Source organism: Neofelis nebulosa, chromosome 4 (assembly GCF_028018385.1).
Source record: "Neofelis nebulosa isolate mNeoNeb1 chromosome 4, mNeoNeb1.pri, whole genome shotgun sequence".
Classification (NCBI taxonomy): domain Eukaryota; kingdom Metazoa; phylum Chordata; class Mammalia; order Carnivora; family Felidae; genus Neofelis; species Neofelis nebulosa.
This window is the reverse complement of record NC_080785.1, coordinates 87,485,754-87,509,967: the sequence shown is the minus strand read 5'-3', so window position 1 is coordinate 87,509,967 and position 24,214 is coordinate 87,485,754. Positions and strand designations below refer to the sequence as shown.

Genomic DNA, 24,214 nt, shown 5'->3' with positions numbered 1-24,214 from the left:
ATGAAGGTGGGAATAGTACAAGAAAGACATAGTGGAAGTATTTAAATACCATTGACTAGTCTTTCTCCCCACTAAAGATCAGTCCAAGAAATAAAAGAAAAGCAGCTTGTGTTTGCCTAGCCAACTATATGGCTTGTTTATAAAAATTTAAGTGGTAATTTTTAATTTCTAATTGGAACTGACCTTTGAACATTGTCTTGTATTTATAAAATATCTGGGAGAAATTCTGCTGTTATTTCAGTTAAAATGGTTTCTTTCAGAGTACCTAAGTTAATAAGATAGCACTAAGAATGTTTTTAAAAGTGCCTACCACCCAAAATTGGGCATTTCTCACTCATAGTGTAGTGCAAACTAAAATTATACATGGTTTTCTCTGTCCTTCAAATGTTGAAATATTTTCTCTAAGGAAATTAAAGAATGATGCATGTATTTTGTCATTTTATTTGACTTTTTTCAGGGTCTGCATTTGCTAAGGCAAAACCTGAAAGTCCTTGGACTTCTCTGACTAGAAAGGGAATTGTTCGAGTTGTGTTTTTTCCCTTTTTCTTCCGGTGGTGGTTACAAGTAACATCAAAAGTCATCTTTTTCTGGCTTCTTGTCCTTTATCTTCTTCAAGGTATAGTTAAGTGATAGAAATTCATTTTGCTTTTAACTTTCAGAATGTTATGTTTTTAGGCTTACTAAGGCTTTTGAGAAAACATATACTTATTATATGGAGTATGAAGATACACATTTGTTGTGATATTTCATTTAATAAGACACAGCTGGTTTGGTGTTAAAAATGTTTGAGAAAACAGTTATGTTCCATTATAATTTTTATGAAAACTTGAATTTGCAAATGGCTAAAGAAAAACACAAATTGAGAGTAATTTAACAATTAGAAAGTCTCTTCAAAATGCACATACATATCACATGTACCTACCACACCAGTCTTTTTTTTTTTCTTAAGTTTACTTATTTTGAGAGAGGGAGAGTGTGTGTGTACGTGGGCACACAGTGGGGGAGGGGCAAAGAGAGAGGAAGACAGAGAATCCCAAGCAGACTCCATGCTGTCAGCCCAGATCACCACATGGGGCTCAGTCTCACAAACAGGGAGATCATGACCTGAGTCAAAATCCAGAATCAGACGCTTAACCAACTCAGCCATCCAGTCACTCCCACACCAGTCTTTTTGTATACAAGCTATGTGAGTTCGTTTTTCCTGTATCAGCTATAGTTTCTCTTTTCTTCTAACCACCATATTTGGAGACTGTCCTCATTCTGTATTGAGAGTCTGTGTGCCAGGCAGTATTCTGAGTGCTTTTCAGAGTCTCACTTAATTCTAACAACCGCACAGTGAAGTGTTGGTACCAGTAGTTTGCCTAGCTTATAGAGATGGGACCCGAAGGACCTGAGGGCCCCAAGTCACACAGTCCCCAGGGGCAGTAGAATCCAGGTTCGAGTCTAAGCCATCTGACTACCAAGCCACATGCTTAACACAACTCCATTACGCTGCCTCCCAGCGCAGCAGCACTCTGGTGCCCAGTCAGAGCAGCAGCGCACAAGGCATAATACGTGATGCTCTATAGAGTGTTTGGAGGCTTGAAGAAGACACCACTCACATCCCAGCACTGTAACAAAAGCAGTGGTTTTAATTCAGTGGGCACCCTTTCAGTCTTTTTAATGTCTTGCTTTTTTAAAAAGACATGATAGTAATCCTGAATGATTATTTAAATACGTTTCATCAACAAACTCTAAGTAAAAGATTAAGTATCTTATTTTTTTTTTTCAGATAAGTATCTTCTAAGTAAATGAAAATACAATAAAGCCTTCAGACTTTTATTTAGGTAAAGTTGTTTCTTTTGAGCCAAGGTACATCATATATACCTAAGAGAGAGTGAATTATGAAGATTTTGTGATTTTTATCAATAGAGAGATTTGTGTGTTTTTCTGATTAAAGAAATGATAAATTTTAATTGAAGAAAATTTGGAAAATGTAGGAAAAAAATTTTAAAAACCTGCCTGTAATCTGGCCCTTCAGTTTACTTTGTAACATTTTTTTATGTAGTTTTGATTATTCTGTATAAACAATTGTATTTTTTTGCCTTATGTAATCACAAGTATCATAGTCTTTATAATTATATTTTTAAATTATTATATACTGTCCTACATCAGTATTGAGCATTTAAGCTTTTTGCTGTCTTTTGCTATTAGAATTACTGCTGAAGTGAATGTATTTGTGAAGTTTTTCTTATATTTTGAATTATTTTCCTATGACAAATTCCTAGAATGCCTGCAATGGGGTGTAATAACATGTCCAAGGATTTTCATATGCAATTTTTAATCACTTTCAAGAATTTGACCTTTATTGTTATTGTTAAGTAATGCTATTATATGATAGTTCTTCTAACTGTATTTTTATCAGCTATTTTCTAGGTGTAGTGATCCCAATTTTTATTGAGTTACCATCTTGTGTTTGCTGTCCTCCCCAAAAGATTTAAGAGAACTTAATCTAAATGTAGCTATCTTCTAATGCTTTCTAGTTTACCTACAGGAGAAACCTTTATTCTAAAGTAGTCAGAAACTGTAATTGCTAATGAGAGTAATGAGTAATCAGTACCATTGATTGTAATCTCTGTGCATTGTGCTTTCTACTATTTGAGGGCAAGGAAGTTTCCATTGTAACTAGATGTTCACATGTTGTGTCTGAAATTCGCTTACTGGCTTGCCAAAGTTAAATAAGAAACACAGGTTAGAACAGACATAAAGTAGATCTTTTTCAGTTCAGAACCAAAGTTTAACATTATAAGTGTTCATAAGTGATAAACACTGAATATTCTCCTAGTAAAGCTTAAAGAAGTGACTTAACCCACTTCAAGTCACACAGCCAGTGACAAAGTGATGATATGACCCTTAATGACCCTCAAAAATCTGTTGGCACCTTAGAAACCCCTGTGCCTCCATTTTTTTTGAATTAAAAGTTGTGTCCTCATTCTCTATCCCATCCTTATCTCCTGAAAGGTAGAAAGAATCACATGCAGTCAGATTTGGTTTTGTACAACTACGTATAGTTTTTCACTTCAGTTATATAAGTATCTCAACTGTGTATCCTCAACTACATTTATGCTTTTTGCTTATATCATTTCTCACCCAGATTTTTGCCAAGAGCCCTTATATCTTCTACCTTCTATTCATTTATTTATTTATTTACAGAGAGAGATAGAGAAAGCACGAGCAGGGGAGAGGGGCAGAGAGAGAGAGAATTTTTTTTTTTAATTTTTATTTATTTTTGAGAGAGAAAGAGACAGAGTGTGAGTGGGGGAGGGGCAGAGAGAGAGGGAGACACAGAATCTGAAGCAGGCCCCAGGCTCTGAGCAGTCAACACACAGCCTGACACGGGGACCGAACCCACGAACTGTGAGATCATGATCTGAGCTGATGTTGGACATTCAACCGACTGAGCCACCCTTGCGCCCCAGAGAGAGAGAGAGAGAGAGAGAGAGAGAGAGAGAGAGAGAGAGAATCTTAAGCAGACTCCATGCTCATTAGAGAGCCTGACATGGGGCTCTATCCCACAACCCTGGGGTCATGACCTGAGTGGAAATCAAGAGTTGGACCCTCAACTGACTGAACCACCCAGGCAGCCCTGTCCATTTACCTTTTAAATTGCAAATCCAAACCAGCCACTTAAGGTCTAAATCTCTTTTTAGTTACCATTGCCTTCAAAGTGAAAGCCAAGTTTTTAGTCAATCCTTTGTTGAATCTTTCCCCAGGTTTAACCAGACTAAATTAGCTCTTCGCTGTTTCTTCAGCATTTTGCGGGTGTTTTTGTTTGTTTGTTTGTTTTTTTAATGTTCTCTGCCTTTGGACACACAACTGTCTTTGCTTGGGTAACCCTTTTTCCTTATAGTTACCTGGTCAGCAGCGTCTTCTTGTTCTCTCAGTTAGATTAGGCATCAGATGCCCCCTTCTTTGAGAATCCTTTCATAACCCCCCAATTTAGTTGTAGGTCTTTCCTGTATATATTACAGCACTCTTTGTAGGTACTACTCAAGCTGCCATAACAAAATAGCACAGACTGTGTGGCTTAAGTGACAGAGATTTATTTTCTCACAGTTCTAGAGGCTAGAAGTCTTAAGATCAATGTGCCATCAGGTTGGTGTCTGGTGAGGTTTCTCTTACGGACTTGTAGATGGCTACCTTCTCACTTGTCCTCACATGGTCTTTCTTTTGTGTGTGAGCAGAGAAAGTTCTCTGGTGTCTCTTCTTAAAAGTATACCAGCTCTATTGGATTAATGCTCCACGCTTACAACTTCATTCAACCTTTGCTCTATGCATTTGGCCGTTTAGGGCTTCAACATATGAACAGGGCAGAGGGCACAATTCAGTCCATTACTGGTATCTTGTTTCTTTCTTTTTTTTTTTTTTTTAATTTTTTTAATGTTTTTTTATTGGGGGGGGGGAGAGAGAGACTACAAGCAGGGGAAGGGCAGAGAGGGAGACACAGAATCCGAAGCAGGCTCCAGGCTCTGAGCTGTCACAGAGCCCGATGTGGGGCTTGAACCCACGGATTGCGAGATCATGACCTGAGCCAAAGTTGGCCACTCAACCAACTTAGCCACTGAAGTGCCCCACTTGATTCTTTATACGTACCCCTTTTCCTCTAAATTGAGGAGGGGCAGGGAAAGAGACTATGTCTTATTTGTCTTTCTACTCCCAGTGGCTCACATCTGTCACTAAATCTTAAAGACTGACAGACCTAAAAATTGACCTTTAGATGGTTTTTTATTTCTAATGATTATCCCTAGAGTTCTGCTTGGCCAGTATGTGAATCTTTGGAACTTTTGTGCCTAATAAACATTTTGTCATAGTTGAGCTCTTGGAGGAATCTGTAGAAGTTCTGTCTAACAAAAATCTCCAGTAGTTCTGTCTAGTTAACAGGACTTCATTACATGATCAAAAAGTATAACTTAGCATTATGTAAGAGAAGTGAATGCTTTCTTCTTAACCCCTCACTTGAAGGGGAACAATAGGATGGAGGTGATACCAGAACTGTGGATACAGGAACCACTGTCTCAGGAACTGAGGCCATGGGAGGGACATGGACACTTAGGCACAGCCAGAAGAAAGAAAGAGGGATAAAGTTGGTTCCCAGCCCCACCAGAGAGGATGGTAGTCACAGGGCTGAAAGAATACAGATAAATAACCAGCAAGAGGTTATATAAAATCTGAAGTTCTTTAAGATGTTCTTCTTTGTGCCTGAAACTCTGAACCTCATAAGTAGCATTTGCATCCCCCTTCTTTTTATTTTTTATTTTATTTTTTTAATTTATTTGTTTAGTAGTCCCTACACCCAACCTGGGGCTCGAACTTATGACCAAGAGATCAAGAGTCACATGCTCTTCCAACTGAGCCAATTGGGCAGCCTGTATCCCCCTTCTTTTTAAAGATAATTAATTTAGTGTTAGTGAATAGAAGTACTATCACTAATGTTAGATACACACTATGTAAGGAGCTTTTCAGAGTGTTTTACTTGAATTTCTAGTACCTATCTCCGATTTTATTTTACAAAAAAATAAATAAATAAACCAAGGCTCAGAAAGGTAAAGGGACTTAATAAGCGTCACATTAGAGTTCATATTAAAAACATCAAAAACTATACTTTTCAAAATTTCAGCTTTGTTATAAAACAACTAGACACTTTGAGTTAAATTCCAGGGTAGTTCATAAAGATGATTGGTATTTAAAAAAAAAATTTAAGTCTCTTTTTTCTTTTTAAAGAAACTTATTACTTAGGAGATTATAAAGCTGAAATTTGTTTTTATGGGACCTCTTTAAATACATATTAGGAGGTAAAGTGGTATGTTAAGCTTCCATCTTGGTGTGCTAGACCAGGATTCTTTTGGTTGCAGGTGGCAAAAACCAAATGCAAACTAGCTTTTGCAAAAAGTGTTGTTTTTGTTTTTGTTTTTTTGCTGCTTATTATAAAAATTAAAAACAAAAACAAAAAAACCAGGAAACTAGATAGACTGGTCAGTAACAATAGCCCGATGGCTGTATGTTCCAGTTTGCCTGGGACTGTGCAACCGTCCAAGTCTACTTGTGTTGTCCTGAGGCTTTTATTTCACAGCTCTTCTTTCACTCTCAAAAGAGTCCTGATTTACATGATAAGTTGCATAGTCATTCAAAACAGCATATGCCCATCTCTTTGATTAAATAATTATTGATATTTTAGAATATTTACTTAATATATTTTGTTGAAGTAAATTATATACATCATGACATTTTACCCCAGTATACATCAACATGCATCTCTTCAAAATAGGCACATTACACGACATTACAACAATCACACCTAACAGAATGAGCAAAAATCTCCTAACTTTCAGATTCTCCAGTTGTTCCAAAACAGAATTAGAAACTCCTAGGCCCTGCATTAAAGCATTGCTGGATCTAGAGGCTCAGGTGATGTCTTTTTGTGTTGTTGATTCTGTTCTCATCATGCTGGTCTCATTCTTAAGAAGGCTTTTTTCTGAGTGGTGGCTGAGGTGGTATGGTAATTTTGTATTTCCATAGTAGTGCTTGTGATCTAGGAGAAGGGCCTTCTTTCAAGTACTTATATTAATCCCTGAAAAAGATTCTGATTGGCCCCACTTAGGCACATGCCCATCTTTTTATTTAAAAAAAAAAAAACAAAAACAAAAACAATTTTTTTAAGTGTTTATTTTTTAGAGAGAGACAGAGACAGAATGTGAGTGGGGGAGGAACAGAGAGAGAGGGAGACACAGAATCTGAAGCAGGCTCCAGCCTCTGAGCTGTCAGCACAGAGCCTGATGCAGGGGTTGAACCCATGAACCGTGGGATCATGACCTGAGCTGAAGTCAGACGCTCAACCAACTGAGCCATGCAGGTGCCCCGCCCATCTTTTTATTAATTCCTGTGCCCAAAATTAAGACTGTGGCAAGACTAGCATACATTTCTATCCCTGAAGTCAGAGAAATAAGACCATTTGATTGACAGATAAAAGGGGCAGATTCCCAAAGGTAGACACTTTTATGTCTAGAAAGTATAAAGGATGCTGAGCAGGCAAAAGCAAGATTTCTTCTTCGTATGACAGTGCTTAGTATTGGTGAGTGTTTAGAGGTTTTCCTGAAAAATACACCCAAGTAAATTTATGTTACTATTTCTGAGTGGATAAACTTCTATTGAAAAGAAGCTCTTTATAGCCTTATTACACATATCATAGACTTACTTCCTTGTTTGGAAAACAAAGAAATAAGAGCACTAGAAGTTAGTGGTTCTTTTGATTGTGATCTTACTAGGAATGCCCTTAGATTTATATGCAGCTGGTTTTCACTATAGCGTTAAAGTGTGTACTTTGGAGACTATGTTGGATGTTATCTTGTTCCAGGAGTTTATTACTGAATACTGTGGGTAGCCAGTGGCAAAGAAAAAATAGTCTGAAAGAGCTTATCTGGAGTAACATCTTAAACTCATTTAAAATTAGAAAAATAATCTGCCAAGAAGCAGTGTTAGAACAATTTTTAAAGTTTTGAAGAAGTGACTATCAGATCTATAATTAAACATATTTTCTTTCCCTTTTTGTAGTTGCTGCAATAGTGTTATTCTGTTCCGCTTCTAGCCCACATAGCATACCTCTGACTGAAGTGATTGGGCCAGTATGGCTGATGCTGCTCCTGGGAACTGTGCATTGCCAGATTGTGTCAACAAGAACACCGAAACCTCCTCTGAGCACAGGGGGTAAAAGAAGGAGGTACTCTGTTATAAGTGATCTTTTTGTGTATGTCTGTAACTTGAATCTAAGATTGTTCTTGACTTGAATAAAATGTCATCTTGTAAAGTCACTGTTTCAAATAAAGCAGGGAGTTTCAGAGTAAACTGCCAGGAGATTTAGGTTGTGCATTTGCTTCAAGGCCATTGTGAGACCACATACCTACTTTTGTTGTTTTTGCTTTCTTTTCTGAAGCTCATCTGCAAGGCACCTAATATCATTGCAGGGAATAAATTAGCTGGAATTGCTGATAATTCTCTCTGTTTACAAAATCTTGTACTTATACTTTGACAGTAAGAGCCAAGAAAAAATTTCAGTCAAATTCTATTTATTAAATGCTATTTGAAGCTGTTTCATATTGCCCCTTGATTAAGTAAACGTAGCAAGTCTCACTGGCCACTCAGCACAATGGAGTTCTGTTTAAAGGGTCTTTTAGAGCAATTCCTCTTTTGAATATCGTTGCTAAGAGATTGTGACATTTGCAGTATGGGGATGTTGAGATTTAAGCCCTTTTTGTTTTGAAAAGATAATACCTTCATTAGATAAATAGCATTATTGATCAGTTAGATTATAATTCTTTCCAATCTAAATTTTCTTCTTTCTTCTTCCTTCTTCTGCAGATAAGTGGCATTCAAGTAGGGAAGAAATGCTTTTGTAAAAATCTGTCCAGTGTTATCCTTACAACCTAATGTCCACTGACCTGTCATTAAGAGCAAGAAACAATACCTAACATTTATAGAAATTGTTCTCGAATATGTACCTTAACATTTGGATTAACTTCTATCTAGTTTATTTGAATTTTATTGTGTATTGAAGTTCCTGTGTTTATGTTTTATCAAAATTTTGAATGTACTGCCAAGAAAGTGGTTGTTAAAATTTTAAAGTTAATCGGCTCTTAACCTCTTCTGATGAAGGAAATTAAGAAAAGCAGCCCATTTGGAAGTACATAGGGAAGGAGATGGTTCTAGTACCACAGACAACACACAGGAGGGAGCAGTTCAGAGCCACGGAACCAGCACCTCTTATGGCGTCGGCGCTGTCTTCAGAGACCTCTGGCACGCGGCTTTCTTTTTATCAGGGTTTGTATTTATTCAAGGCTTTATATGGCATAGAGATGCACTATCCCTTTTCTGGGACTCAGTCTCGGTTAATGATTATTAATGACTTTAAATATGACAGTTCTGGGGGGTGCCTGGGTGGCTCAGTTGGTTAAGCATCTGACTCTTGACTTCGGCTCAGGTCTGATCTCACAGTTCGTGAGTCAAGCCCCACTTTAGGTTCAGTTGAGACCCTGGAGCCTGCCTGCTTCAGATTCTATGTCTCCCTTTCTCTCTGCTCCTCCTGCATTCATGCTTTCTCTCTCTCTCTCAAAAATAAATAAACATTTTAAAAAATGAAAGAAAGAAAGAAAGAAAGAAAGAAAGAAAGAAAGAAAGAAAGAAAAAGAAAAAGAGAGAGAGAGAAAGAAAGGAAAGAAAAGGAAAGGAAGGAAAGGAAGTAAGGAAGGAGAGGAGAGAGAGAGGGAAAGAGAGAAAGAAAAAGGAAGGAAGGAAGGAAGGAAGGAAGGAAGGAAGGAAGGAAGGAAGGAAAGGAAGGAAGGAAGGAAGGAAGGAAGGAAGGAAGGAAGGAAGGAAGGAAGGAAGGAAGGAAGGAAGGAAGACACAATATTATAATTGGGCACCTGGGTGGCTCAGTTGGTCCCACTTTGGCTCAGGTTATGATCTCGTAGTTCGTGATTTCGAGCCCTGTGTCAGGCTCTGTGCTGAAGAGCTCAGAGCTTGAACCCTGCCTTGGATTTTGTGTCTCCCTCTCTCTCTGCCCCTCCCCTGCTCAGAGTCTGTCTTTCTTTCTCTTTCTCTCAAAAATAAATAAACATTTAAAAATTTTTTTAAAATATGGCAGTTCTGGTATGGATTTTGTTTTGATAAATTATAATGCTACAGAGACCATAAAGTTTACTTTGGGATATGTGTAAATACATCTATATGAGAATGAGTATATACCATCACAGTATGTTTAGTTGGGATTTCTTGATTTTGGTTTATTTAATGATTTTTCAAATACTGTTTGACTTCTATTGAATTGGTCATTTTATTTTTATCAGCACTATTAGTCAAAGTGACTATTAATGCCATGTGAGTTGTACATTTTTCTCTAATCCCTGCTTCAATTATGTAAAATTATCTGAAGTAAAACATATAGGCATTATTATTTAAAATAATAAGATGTATACCATAGCATGAAATTCTGGTTTTATACATTGGACTTTTTGTATAGTTTGTATCACAGCAAAGATTTACCAAATAGGGAAATATAATTACAGCAAACTTCAAAAATAAACCTAATTCAATCTTGTATTGTCATTTTTAATGGTTGATTCAAAACATGTAAGGGTTATATTAATAGTTTACATAGACATAATAAGTTTGAAAAAGGTTAAAAAGCTATGATCAAAACACAGAATTGATAAAACTTGCCAAGTTAATAAATCAAGGGATACTGCACGTAACTATTTTTGAGCACTTTTGTTAACTCCTTCACTAGTATCATTGTTTCATCAACTTTTGATTGTGCTCTTAATGATAAAGTTTATCATACGTTACACAATTAAGCCATGGTATCCTGGGAGTATTTTCAAGTGCTTGTAATTTTGAGGGAAATTGTACCAAAGCCTAAGTTTGAAGTAACATGAAATTAAGTTGGATCCCCTAACCATTCCAACCACCTGTTCTTTGTCCAGAAAAGATACAGGCTTTGGTTTTATTTTGAATTTGACTTTCATTGTCTTTGTTAGTTTTTTGTTGTTGTTGTTGTTTGTTTTTTAATAAATAGCTGTCCTTTCCAACAGTAGGATGTGAAAGTTTTATCACTGTGAAGTCAGTTTCTTAAGACCTTCTGATGAGCACTTATAAATAGCATAGTATATATGTTTTGCTTTTGGGGAATCATTTAGTTGTTTGGGTTGTCCAAAACTAAAATTGTATTACATAGTATTCAAAATCCCCCTAGATCAATAGGTTAGTGCCTTTGGAATTCTACCATGTTTCTCTTGTCAAATGAGATTCAGACTTCAATTTTCTTCCTTTTGGACTATAGAATGACCTTGACTACCAGTCACTGATATTATAATGGCTAAATCCCTTTGGATTTATATCTTTAAAATGACAACTTTGTAATCTAAATGTTTTTATTTTTTTAAAAAAAATTTTTTTAACGTTTATTTATTTTTGAGACAGAGAAAGACAGAGCATGAACGGGGGAGGGGCAGAGAGAGAGGGAGACACAGAATCGGAAGCAGGCTCCAGGCTCTGAGCCATCGGCCCAGAGCCCGATGCGGGGCTTGAACTCACGGACCAAGAGATCGCGACCTGAGCTGAAGTCGGATGCTTAACCGACTGAGCCACCCAGGCGCCCCTCTAAATGTTTTTAAAGATGTACTATTTTAATCTGTCTCATTTTGGAACGGGTTTGTTAGCATATGAATGAGAGTGTTTTAAATATTAGGTACAAAAAGATCTTAAGAAAAATGTTAATTTTGGAAGTTCTAAACTGAGTTCTGAAATCTTGATGATGTCTTGTTCTTTCAAGCTTTGATAAATCAGAAAGGCCTTAAACTGAAATACCAACTGAGACTTAAAATTGTTTCTGGTGATAATAAATTGAAAAGCTAGATACCTCCATTAAGGTATCTGAATTAACATAACTAGGAAAATAAATGTATGACCACACAAATGTTTAAGCTTCATGTAGAGTGTCTGTTGGTTTTGTAGACGTTAGGATGAAAACTACTGTTTATTTTTATATCCTGAATTTGTAAGTTGGGAAGGCCCTATTTATCATTTCTAAGTACATTTCATTTTCAGGATAAAACAATTTTTTAGATAAGGCATAATATTTCTCATTTGAAAAAATATTAGGAATTATTGTAAAAGAATTCCATGAACCTAAGAAAACAAAGCCAACGAAAGTAGCAATTTAAAAAGATGTAGAAATCAACTATATTTCCTAAGTATTTAGTACTTTAATTTCAAAGAATTATAGTCATAAATTAGCATAATTATAAGTTTTAGTAAGAATATTGAATAGGAAGAATCACATCTAGCTAGTATATCTCTTCAGCATAATACCTTCTTCAGAATTCAGATACTAAGGTTTCTTACCTGTCCTTTAATTTACTATCACAATATCACTGAAAAACAGTCAATATAAATTGACTTGGTGGATGAGAGACAGATGCCAGAGTAAAACTGGTCATACGTTAATTCAGATGGCTGACCTCCATATTGACTATTTTTAACACCTAAAGATTTAATAAATTGATTTTTTTCACATAATGTAGTATACTGCATAATGAATTAAAGTGGTATGCAGTCCCACCATAAATTTTTGGTATAAGGATTAAAATTTTATTTTTAATTTAAGTCATTTAAGCTATGAACTGGGTGAAGCGTGTCTTCCACAGACAAGGATGAAGACCATGTAAATATCAGTATATCACAGATTTTTCAAAAATATCTTAGGCCAAGGGCGCCTGGGTGGCTCAGTCAGTTAAGTGTTCAGCTTTGGCTCAGGTCATGATCTCGCAGTTCGTGAGTTCAAGCCCTACGTCGGGCTCTGTGCTGAGAGCTCAGAGCCTGGAGCCTGCTTTCGATTCTGTGTCTCCCTTTCTCTCTTCCCCTCCCCTGCTCTTGCTCTGTCTCTCCCTCTCTCTCAAAAAGTGAATAAATGTTAAAAAATTTTTTCTATATCTTAGGTCACAGATTAACTCATTAAGCTCTGCTAGAGCCACTCTGTTTTGGAGTAGTCCTAGAAAAATTACAGGTACCATACATAAACCTGGTACATAATACATAATTTGGTACACACCTCTCAAATTTGCATGTTACAAAGGATACCTAGGGAAACAGGGGCCCAAAAGTCTTTGAAGGGCTATGTTAGCATATCATGAAGGTGTATGCATAGCTGTGCACACAGTAGAGGTAATATGTAGGCTTCTGTGTCATTTTCTAATGTCTGAGATTTTATGCACTCTGTCTCTCTAGCTTCCTTTCCCTCTGGATTCTTAACCTTGTAGAAATGACAGCAGGACTAGAAATTTCATACCATGTTCTAGAATAAGAGTTATTTGCTACTGTTAACTTTCCCCATAGGAACATCTCTCGAATATCCTTTAGTACTGGAAGGATAATCTTCAGTTGGGTCTATTTATATACCTCTAAATGTTTTCAAGAGCACCAACAAACATTTCCAACTTTTTTTTTCCCTATAGCAGTACAGAGTACCATGAATGTTATGATTACCTAATGAAGTTTTTCAAATAGAAACACACTGGTTTTCATGTTTGGTACAGTAGATCTGAAATTTCATAAGCTAGTAAATTCTTTAAAAGTTGTGTTACATTTTTGGTTAAAGTTTTCAGTGTTGAAAAACGCAACCATTTTCATGATTTATTTATGGCATAGGCTGTACATTTATTTGCATTTTTTCAGACAAGACCAAAATCATCATTCATCTCACAAAGGAACTAAGCTAATTATACTGCTTACATTTTTGTAAGTCATTTCCTCCTCAGAGTATTTTTGACATAGAGTTATCCTTCTTGACTTGTCAAGCATAAGACTTTTAAAACAATTCTACACAGGTCATGCCATTCAAAGATTAATGTAGTAGGCTAGTTACAAAATTAACTGTAAAGTTATAAAACATGGTAAGCCTTGACCATGGCAGTGGAATTGCACATTGTTTCTTTGCAAATGCTTTTTGTTCAAAATCCAACGCATGAAATACTGTTTCTATCACAGAAATAACTAAGAGCAGTATGGCCTAGTATGTCTCCTGTTTTCACCGCACTGCTAACCTCATTGCCCACATGCCTGTGACTCATGGTATTTGGGTTGATCTAAGAAAAAAATTGTTAACTCTGGTTTTTACCAAGTTAGTGTATTATATGCATTAAATGTAGCTGTCAAAAGGTAGATTTTTTTTTGTGGATAATATGAAAAAAGTACCATTTCTTTCTATACTACAGTACTTTAATTCCTAATACCAGCTTTTTTTGTACTGTGTGTTTTATTTTTGGTAGAGAATGATGATTCAGATACATGTTTGTTTTAAAATCAAAATGCTATTCACTTACTCTTATTTTTGTACATATTTTAAAGTTGACTTGAATGAAGTACCCATCCCTTTAAAAAGTAGTCTAAGTAGAATTTTACAATATTAGTATTTTAAATATATCTCTCAGTCCTACTCCCTTTCTCTAGTATCTTTACTCCCTAAAACAATGGAATGTGGTAATAAAGCATCTGAGTCTTGGTAACCTGTGTTCCTTTTGAGAAACTAATATTATTCTCTGAGGTTCTTACTTTCAGCTCTTAATGGCACTATGAACGACACAGCAGTCAGTGGTGGAACTAAACATCACCTGGAGCAGCCAGTTTTTGACCCTCTTTACCTCCATTAATTGGAATTTAGCTTTCCTACTCTCTCTTTCCTTTCCGCATTTTTGTGATGCTCAAACCAAGAATACCCTAATCAGGGTACAAATCAGCTTGTACTTTTTAAAAGATATAATTTTATTTTGAAACAATTTCAAACTTCTAGAAGAGTTGAGAGAACAGCACAAAGAACTCCCATATATCTTTCACCCAGAGACCCCATTTAAATTCTGATGGTCTCTGTTAATAGCTTTGTTCCTTCCGGCAGAAGCTCTAATCTGGGTCATGTCTCTTTAGTCTCCTTCAGTCTGGAACAGACATCAGTCTTTCCTCAACTTTCACGTTTTTAACGTTTCTGAAGACTTACAAGGAAGTCATTTTGTACAAAGTCACTTAATTTAGGTTTTGCCTCTGGTTGGGATCTGACTCCAAATGACTTGTGAGTGCCAAATATGTATATCTTTTCCTGACTCCAAGGTCAGCATTATCAGTTGGTTGGTACTTGAAACTGGCCATGGTGGGATTACTTACACCATGGAAATCAGGAAACACTACAAACAAGGACTGTAGAGCTGGTTGTTTAACATTTAGCAGCATAATACTGAGTTAGTAGTGTGATGTTTCTTCATGATTAAACCCAAGTTATGCATTTTTGGCAGGAATATCAGAGAAGTGATACTTAGTTCTTATTGCATCCTATCAGATGGAAAACAAAGTAAATTTGTTCCTTTACTGCTGATATTGACGTTAATCACTTAATATAATATCTACCAGATTTCTCCATTGTATATTTACTTTTCCCTTTATAATCAACAAATTTCCTGTGTGGAGACACATGAAGATTATAAAAATAACTTCTTTCTCATCCCACCTTCACCTTCTAGTTCTAGCATCTATTTGATGATTATTGCCTGAATTATGGTGGTTGCCGAATGGTGATTTTTCTTTCTCTGTCATTTCTTCTGCATTTATTAGTTGACATTCTGCTTTAAGGATGAGCTTTCCCTTATTTATTCCTAGATTTTCATTTTATTCAATTGGTTAATGTCATTATTCATTTTGATGATCAGATTGGCCTAAATTTGGCCAGTGGAGCCCCTTTGAGCAGTTTGTCTTTTTCATATTTCCCTATCATTCCTTGATCACTTTCTTACTTTCTAGAACAACAAAATGTTTTAGGTTCGGCTTGTACTTCCTCTGTCTCAGCCCTGGAGTGATCCATTTCTTTGAGGAGGGTGGTATATAGAAAGCAAGATCTGAGTTCTAAAAGTGCTCATTGCTGTTGTGGTGTTAAAACTCCCAGACCTTCTTAGTGGGCAAAGCTGGAAAGTGGTGTGTGTGTGTGTGTGTGTGTGTGTATCCCTCTACTTTTATTTCTATATTTAGATGTATTATAAACCATGACTTTGCAATGATAGCTCCAATTCAAATATGGTACCTCAAAGTTTATCTTTTCTTTATATTCACATGTTCCTTCTCTATCACTGAAAAATCTGATTCCCATTGTCCTCAGTATACTTATTTATTCAGTTAGTCTCCATTTGTAGCCCATTCCCAAAACCCCATTGGGCTACACCTGACACCTTGCCCCAGAATTGTCCTTGAATGGGGTGCTGTTATTGGCTGCCACCGGTCTGCCCTGCTGCCCCACTGCAGCACTTCTCAAGCAAGAGCCCCTACTACCAGCCACTGCCAAGCTGCCTGTTTGTATTTTGAGCTACTTTGTAAACTCTGAGGGTGGTACTTATATTTGCTATTTTCTTTGTCCTTTCAGCTTGGTTTGCAACTTCTCTGCATTTAGTTTGTGAGAAACATCAGAAAGCTGCTATAGCTTAGTAACTTACTGTTGATGTCTCCTGAGGGTGTTCCATGTACTTTGAGGAGATAGTGGGGAAAGAAACAACCCAGAGAAGATTGGAAGTAGAGATAAAGAAGAGAGGAAGGGAGATAGCAGAAAGGTATGTGGAATGGGTTACTGCTAGTACTTCCATCCTCCCCTCCACCAAGAGTACATTCCCCTCAGAAAAATCCCAGAGGCAGCAGTTACTACTGATTCAAAGCCCTTTTCCCTAGGCCTTTATCTTTTTGCCCTTTAGGGTTCTGGTTCACTCTGCAGGTTTTCAGCTATTTTTTCTACTTTGACTATAGGCCTCCAGGCCTGTGTTTTCAACTGCCTAGTGATCTTGCTAAGGATGTTCCTAGGCCCTTGAGGGCCAGCATTTCCATCTTCTAAGATAAATTTCTCCTCTTGCATATCCTGTCTGATTAATAGTTCTACCAATTTTCCAGTCTTCTTTCATCCCATTCATCTCCTTTTCCCCGTTTTTCCACCCCAGTGTAATTTCTAAGAACCTTCATAGATCCCTTTCCAGCACACTGGTCTAGCTTTTCAATTCTCACATTTTTGAAATATCAAGACTGTATTTCCCTAGGTCTTTTTCTATATCCACATGTTGCGCAATGTTTAAAGGAGAGATGTGAAGGGAACAATTAATAACTGATGATTTTATCACTTTATTCCTGAGGCAAAGAGGGTCACACATTTTCTCTGCATCTTTTATCTTCTGTTTTGCCCTTTCTCCTCTCTACTTTAATCCATTTTCCTCCTTCCCTCTGTAACTCTTAAGTGATCTTTGTTCAGTGGTTCATTCCCTTGGTCTCTCCATCTCTTAGGGTCATATAGAAAGAAAAGGGTCAGGAGATTGGGCTTCTGAGTCTTGCAACTCTATGGAGATGTGTTCTGAATGACTAGAAGGCATCAGACATCTGCGAAGCTTATGGGAAGTGTGGTCTGTACCATTTAGTAACCTTGCAGGAGAAGATCAGGAAGAAGAGAGGCCTGTTTGTATAAAACAAAAGCTTTTTAGGCTTTGATGAGTGTGTTAAGAAATCCTGTCAGGCAATTTCCCCAAGAGGAGGCACTTGGAGGTAGTGTGGAGAATATAGTTACCTTCATAGTCAGAAGGTCTGTATTCTAGTGCTGGCTTTGCCTCTAACTAGTTCTGTCACCTTATATAAGTTACTTAGATTACTTAGATCTCTTTATATCTCTGATCCATTGTTTCCAAAATGAGCATTTAGAATAGGTGAGTTCTAAGGTCCTACAAAGTTCTAAAAGATTCCAATACGACTGAGTTAACTATAGTATTAAAGATATGTTTTTTGTGTGCATTTTTAAAAACTTTTGTTTTAAAAAGTTTTGAGAAATTTTAAAAAATTTTGTTTTTTGGCCTTTAAAAAAGCAGTATAGGGGCGCCTGGGTGGCGCAGTCGGTTAAGCGTCCGACTTCAGCCAGGTCACGATCTCGCGGTCCGTGAGTTCGAGCCCCACGTCGGGCTCTGGGCTAATGGCCCAGAGCCTGGAGCCTGCTTCCGATTCTGTGTCTCCCTCTCTCTCTGCTCCTCCCCCGTTCATGCTCTGTCTCTCTCTCTGTCTCAAAAATAAATAAACGTTAAAAAAAAAAAAAAAAAATTAAAAAATTAAAAAGCAGTATAATTTTTTGTTCCTGCAAATCTGATACTCTGCAGAAAATTCAAGGGGATTTATTTAAATAAAGTTAAATGCAATTGCATTTTAATAATACAGGCTTAATAATTTAGGCTTAATCTGCATTGAGCACATTTTAATTTTGTGTGGGACTTCCACTATATTTCTGCTATTTTTTTTGGATAGCTATTCTTTCACCCTCTGTAGTCTCTGAGAGTCTCTGAAAAAGACTCCTCAAGCATTGGCCTGTTAATCAAAAAGTCTTGTTTATTATTTTACATGTTGTATTTTATGTATTGAAAATAATTAAATTCCTATAAGTGAAGAATTTCAGTGGTAGCCTTTTAGGTAATTAATGGCTACATGATGCTAATATTTTTTCCAGAGTATTTCTAGTGGGTAAAAGAGGTTACTTCTTTATTTTCTTTGCGTTGTTCATGTCTGCTTCTTCCATTATTTATATTTCTTTCTAATTTTTTTAAATGTTTATTTACTTTTGAGAGAGAGAGAGAGAAAGAGAGCAGAGGGAGGGGCAGAGAGAGAGAGGGAGACACAGAATCTGAAACAGGCTCCAGGCTCTGAGCTGTCAGCACAGAGCCTGATGCAGGGCTCTAACTTGTGAACTGCAAGATCATGACCTGAGCCGAAGTCAGATGCTTAACTGACTGAGCCACCCAGGTGCCCAGAAACTTGTATTATAAAGTTTTCCCTTTCTTCACATATTTTTATGCTACAAAAGGTCATATGGCTCCTTTGTATACTACAATGAATTTATCAGAGATATTTATTTATATATACTAATAGTAAAGTATTGGGGTAAGCAAAAGTATTAAAACCAAGATAAACCACCAGTCACAATTTAATCTAATAATTATAGAAACATTTTTTTTGTTTTTTGTTTTTAAATTTATTTATTTATTTTTTTTTTAATATTTTTTTTTCCAACTTTTTAATTTATTTTTGGGACAGAGAGAGACAGAGCATGAACGGGGGAGGGGCAGAGAGAGAGGGAGACACAGAATCGGAAACAGGCTCCAGGCTCCGAGCCTTCAGCCCAGAGCCTGACGCGGGGCTCGAACTCACGGACCGCGAGATCGTGACCTGGCTGAAGTCGGACGCTTAACCGACTGCGCCACCCAGGCGCCCCAAATTTATTTTTTGAGAGAGAGCACATGCACTTGCAAGTTGGGGAGGGGCAGAGAGAGAAGGAGAGAGAGAATCCTAAGCAGTCTCCATGCTGTCGGTGCAAAGCCCAACTTGGGGCTCGATCTCACAACCCTGAGATCATGACCTGAGCTGAAATCAAGAGTCGACACTTAACTAACTGAACCACCCAAGCACCCTTAGAAACAGTTTTTAAATAAAAATTTAAAATATATTATTAACTATAATAAAAAGGGCAGTTTTGATCATAGATTTTTCATAAAGGCCAAGTGATTTTAGTCAAGAATCATTTGATAAGTTAGGGCATGTCTCTTAGAATTGGTATTTGTTAAGACCTCAAAACCAATCAAGTAAGTTAAATTAGGACATTGATTGACAATTATTGACTTACTTTTTATGATAGGTATTCTATTTCTAAATTATTTATTGTAAAAAATAAGATAGCCATTAAAATTCTGAAAAATAACTACCAGATTTAATTTTTAACAGAGCATAATTTCTATCAGTAACCCATGAAAATAAGCTAGGTCTACATAACATGCTTCTGCAATTTCTTCTTTTTAGATCAAAGAAAGCGAAGAATTCAATTGATAAATCAACTGAGACTGACAATGGCTATGTATCCCTTGAAGGGAAAAAAACTGTTAAAAGCAGTGAGGAGGGAATACAAAGCCATGAACCTCAGTGTGAAACTGTTGGACCAGAAGAGACAACGTGGCACACAGGAACACTGAGGAACATTTCCAGCAAAGTAAGTGTGATTTTTAAAATTGTTTGTTTGTGTGATCTTTTATCAGCTGATGGAAAGTGACTTAGACATCGGAATCACCTTTGAAGTATGTATTTTTTCCAGAATTTATTCTGTAGCCTTTACAAATCACACTGATAAAGCTGAAAATAAAGTTACTTGATTAAATTTGATTGCTAGTGTAACTTGGTACCTTCTGAATTGATTGATGGCTCCAATTTTTCCAAAATGTTAAAGCACTTGGGGTTGCCTCGGTGGCTCAGTCGGTTGGGCGTCTGACTTCAGCTCAGGCCATGATCTCACAGTCCATGAGTTCGAGCCGCACGTTGGGCTCTGTGCTGGCAGCTCAGAGCCTGGAGCCTGTTTCAGATTCTGTGTCTCCCTCTCTCTGCCCCTCCCCTGCTCATGTTCTGTCTCTGTCTCAAAAATAAATTTTAAAACATTAAAAAAAATTTTAAATGTTAAAGCACTTTATAATTTATAACTGATGTTTGTTAAACCTACCTTCTCTTTCCTCGTTTCTCTGTGTGTGTGAGAATTTGTTTTAAATGGAACATTTAAATTATTTTAGAAACTGAACTAGGAATGTGGCTTTCCCTCCATGTTCTCCATAAGAAAATATTACCTGTTTTTCATTTCATTACCTTTGGTGTCAGCACATTTGTTCTGTTTTGTTTTGTTTCGTTTTGTTTTGTTTTTAATTTGAAAAAAAATTCTTATTGATGACATTTGTTAAGGATAGCAATTGTTTGTTTACTTTTCCAAAATAATAAAGAAATCCAGCATTTATTGTAACAAAGCCTATTGTAATATTATATATCTCTTTGTTTCTTTCAGGTTTTTTTGTTAAGTAATTTTTTCTTTAAAAAACTTTTAGAATAAAACAGTATGGCCAAATTAAAAGATGTTTGCTTCTGTTACATATAGAATGTGAGCATGAACATTTATGTTGCTTCTTTAGGTTTGAGTGAAATATGTGTTACCACTTAACAATACATGTATTTTCAGTACCAGTAGCATACAATAAATACCATGGGGTGCAGTGAAATAGAGTCCCTTACTCTGATTTTAGATTTTGGAAACATTTAGCTCTTTAATACTGTGAGCTTCACATCACTATCATCATTCACCAGATAAGTTTTTAGTCCTACCGCTTTCAAACACATTTTTAGCTATGTATTACCTACTAAAGTTATATGAGTTTATTGAGAAAGTCAAAACTAAAGCTCTGGAGTCTCCCAGTTTCAGAATTTCCAAACTCTGGATGTCTCTTACAAATTGGTATGGACATAACGTTGTCTGTCTGATATGCACATACATGCAACTGCCATTCACTTCCCCCTGCCTCATAAGCCATTATTAAACCAGTAATGGGCTTATAACTGACTGCATTTTGGGTTTATAGAAATAGTATATAATAAGTTCATCTAGGTTTTCTCAGTTCCTTTTAAATAAATGGTCTCTGTTCTTCTTTTATCCTATTTTATATTTGTTAATTTTCGGATCTATTTCTCATCCTTTTGTGAGCAGAAATTATATAGGACAGTATTTGACAAATAGCTGTTGAATTACTCTTAAAATTGAAATAACAGTATAGTCACTAACTTAAGACATTTTTAAAGAAAATCAGGTAATACTAATCAATCACTTTTAGGTTTTTGAAGACATATGTGTATGTATGTATAATTTAAACTCTTACAGTTTTAAAGTAACAAATTCAGTCATAAATTACCAATAAGTCTCTTCCTGTACTCTCAACTTAGGATACTCAAAGGACAATAACAAATGTTTCTGATGAAGTCTCCAGTGAAGAAGGCCCTGAAACAGGATATCCGTTACGCCGTCATGTGGACAGGACTTCTGAGAACATTCTTCGAAACAGAAAATCACACCATTATAAGAAACATTACCCTAATGAGGTATATACTTTGTCCTTATGTATATGTATACATACTTACTTATATGTTACTAATTTACAGCTTCTTTCAACAATTGAATAAAATTACTGAAATAAATATATCCCATCAGTATGAATGCCTTGTTATATGACCTGGGTTTATAGAGTAGCAGTTTTGGATTTGTGTATTCCACACATGATAGATAGCTACACATTTGTTCTCATTTTGTGCTTTTTCTCCAAAGACTCTCATACATTCAGTTCATTGTTTGCTTTTAAAGACAACCATCCTAGAGAGAGAGAATCTGTGAACGCCTGTGTTAGTCTTTTTCACAGTATGAAAGGCTTTATAGCTTCTTGACTGTAGTAGAGTTATCATTCCAAGTGACTTTCATGTTACTATTACTAGTTATTGAGTTTCCTATAGTATAAAATTCAATTATTTTTTCTTCTTTGATTCTTTCTTTATTAATATTTGGTTTTCTCTAAACCCTTTTCCAGCTTTTTCACATCTCTTGAAACTATTTAAATAGAAAAAGAATTTCATTCAATTGTATTTTTAGTTTTTATTCTAAGGACAGAAAATTTCATTACCTGACTTCAAGGCAGATGTCACTTATGTCACTTTTTGATAAACATTGCCTTCTCCTCTTTTGAGACTATACTAGAATTTTTTCCTGGATGATTTAGAGCTATACTTTTGAAAAATCATACATTATGCTTGCTGTGAGTGTGAATACCTTGATTGTTTTAAGCTTAGAAGAGTTACTTCTTTGTACATTCTTCTCTGTGGTTGTAGCTCTGTTTAATCTTGCTGGTAACTGTGGCTATGTTTCTTCTCTCAGTGGCTGCCATTAGGCAGACACTAATGCCAGTGTGTCTGTTCATTGCCTGTTCACCTGGATCATCTGATATACTTGTGAAATTCAGTCTCGTTAATTTCTCAGTGTTACACTAGGTATCGTTAGAAGTCAGTTGGTACTAGAAGGGATTTCAGGACCTCTTATAGAAAGAGGTCTCCACTCTCTAAGAGAATAAATTATATGGCTTTGGAGGTACTTTTTTCACCCCATAATCTTTGCTCTTCTTGATTTGCAGCTATATTTTGAACTATTGAGATTCTTGAAGGGCAGACCAATATTCTACTGATCTTAACTTTTAAATAAATATGTTGCTTAAAATCTTCCAGGTTTCAGGTTAAATAAGGCTGATAAGTAGCAAATCGGCATTGATTGTTTTCAATCTTTTTTTAATGATGTAAAAGATTACCTAAAAATAAAATCTTGTCTTCAGATTCTTTATCTGTAAAGTGAGGAGCTTTAGACTAGAACATATTTTAAAAACTGCATTTCAGGGGCACTGGGATGACTCAGTCAGTTGAACGTCTGACTTTGGCTCAGGTCATGATCTTGCAGTTCATGAATTTGAGCTCAGCATTGGACTCTGCTGTTAGCATGGAGCCAGTTTCAGATCCTCTGTCTCCCTCTCTCTTTGCCCCTCTTCCACTTGGGCTCAGTCTCTCTCTCTCTCTCTCAAAATTAAATAAACACTTAAAAAAAAATCTCTTTAAAAACTACATTTCAGATCAAGAAAATTTTGACTCTCAAATCAACCTCACAAGGTATTTTAAAAAAGCAAAACAAGGGCGCCTGGGTGGCTCAGTTGGTTAAGCATCTGATTTTGGCTCAGGTCATGATCTCACGGCTTGCGAGTTTGAGCCCTGCATCTGGCTCTGTGCTGACAGCTCAGAGCCTGGAGCCTGCTTTGGATTCTTTGTCTCCTGCTCTCTCTGCACCTCCCCCATTTGCACTCTTTTTCTCTCTCTCTCTCTCTTAAAAACAAACAAACATTAAAAAAAAAAAAAAAAAGCAAAATGAAACCTCCTTTGAATAAGTAAAATTGAGACAGATAGCCATAGTGTTGTAATATTGTTTTACTTCTTTATGTATATATTATTCTGTTCTTTTCAAATTACTGGTGATATTTTTTTCTTTCAGGTTGAGGCACAAAGGAATCATTTTGGGAAGCACTTTGTGCTTGGGTGGAACTGGTGGTCTTCACTATAAAATGAGTGGTTAGGGATACAGCCATTTGTTATAAGGCTCTCGAATGTCAATATCTATAGATACACTTTTTAGGGGATTTTAGTTTTTCAGGAAGAATCATCCAATCTTTGGTGGTTTGGGTGGTAGATATTATATTAGGCTGCCGTAATGTTTGGCATCAAGGAGATTGGGAATGAGGTGGTCTTGTCATTCAATATGTAGACTTTCACTTAACCTTCTTTCCTCCCACCCCTCAACTCTCCCATCCCCACTTCTGCCCCAGTTTTTTGCCTTTTTCTACTATCCACTATGTATATCTGGTTGTCTTCTTCTAGTCTCCTGTTGGGAAGATGGTGGTAGAGTTACTTGATTATCTGGCATAGGGGATGTCCTGTGGAATTGATACCTTCTTTTAGGCATTTGCCCAGTTGCCTGCCCCATCCTGCTTTGTTTAACTCTACAAATACCTTTCAGTTTTTATTCCCTATTGAAAATTAGGTTTCAGTTTTGATGGCAGTCATAATAAAGAAACTGTGGGCTTGGACTCAGAATATTTAAGTGACTTTGGAAAAGTTATTTAACTTCTCTGAGTCTCAGTTTCTGCATTTGTACAGTGGAGAGAGACAAGCCTCATTGGATTGTTAGGATTAAATAAGATTTGCACAA

At 36.4% G+C, this 24,214-nt stretch overlaps 1 protein-coding gene across 5 annotated transcripts in view; it reads left to right on the top strand.

Moving 5' to 3' along the window:
- The window catches only part of PHTF2 (putative homeodomain transcription factor 2), a 127,783-nt gene that overhangs the window by 78,009 nt on the left and 25,560 nt on the right, over window positions 1–24,214 (top strand). For all 5 annotated transcript variants that reach the window (XM_058725297.1, XM_058725296.1, XM_058725298.1 and 2 more), the window contains exons 5-9: window positions 458–616; window positions 7,588–7,753; window positions 8,686–8,850; window positions 19,423–19,609; window positions 21,370–21,525. In XM_058725297.1, coding sequence (XP_058581280.1) covers window positions 458–616; window positions 7,588–7,753; window positions 8,686–8,850; window positions 19,423–19,609; window positions 21,370–21,525 — 833 coding nt within the window. The remainder of the gene's footprint in view (window positions 1–457; window positions 617–7,587; window positions 7,754–8,685; window positions 8,851–19,422; window positions 19,610–21,369; window positions 21,526–24,214) is intronic.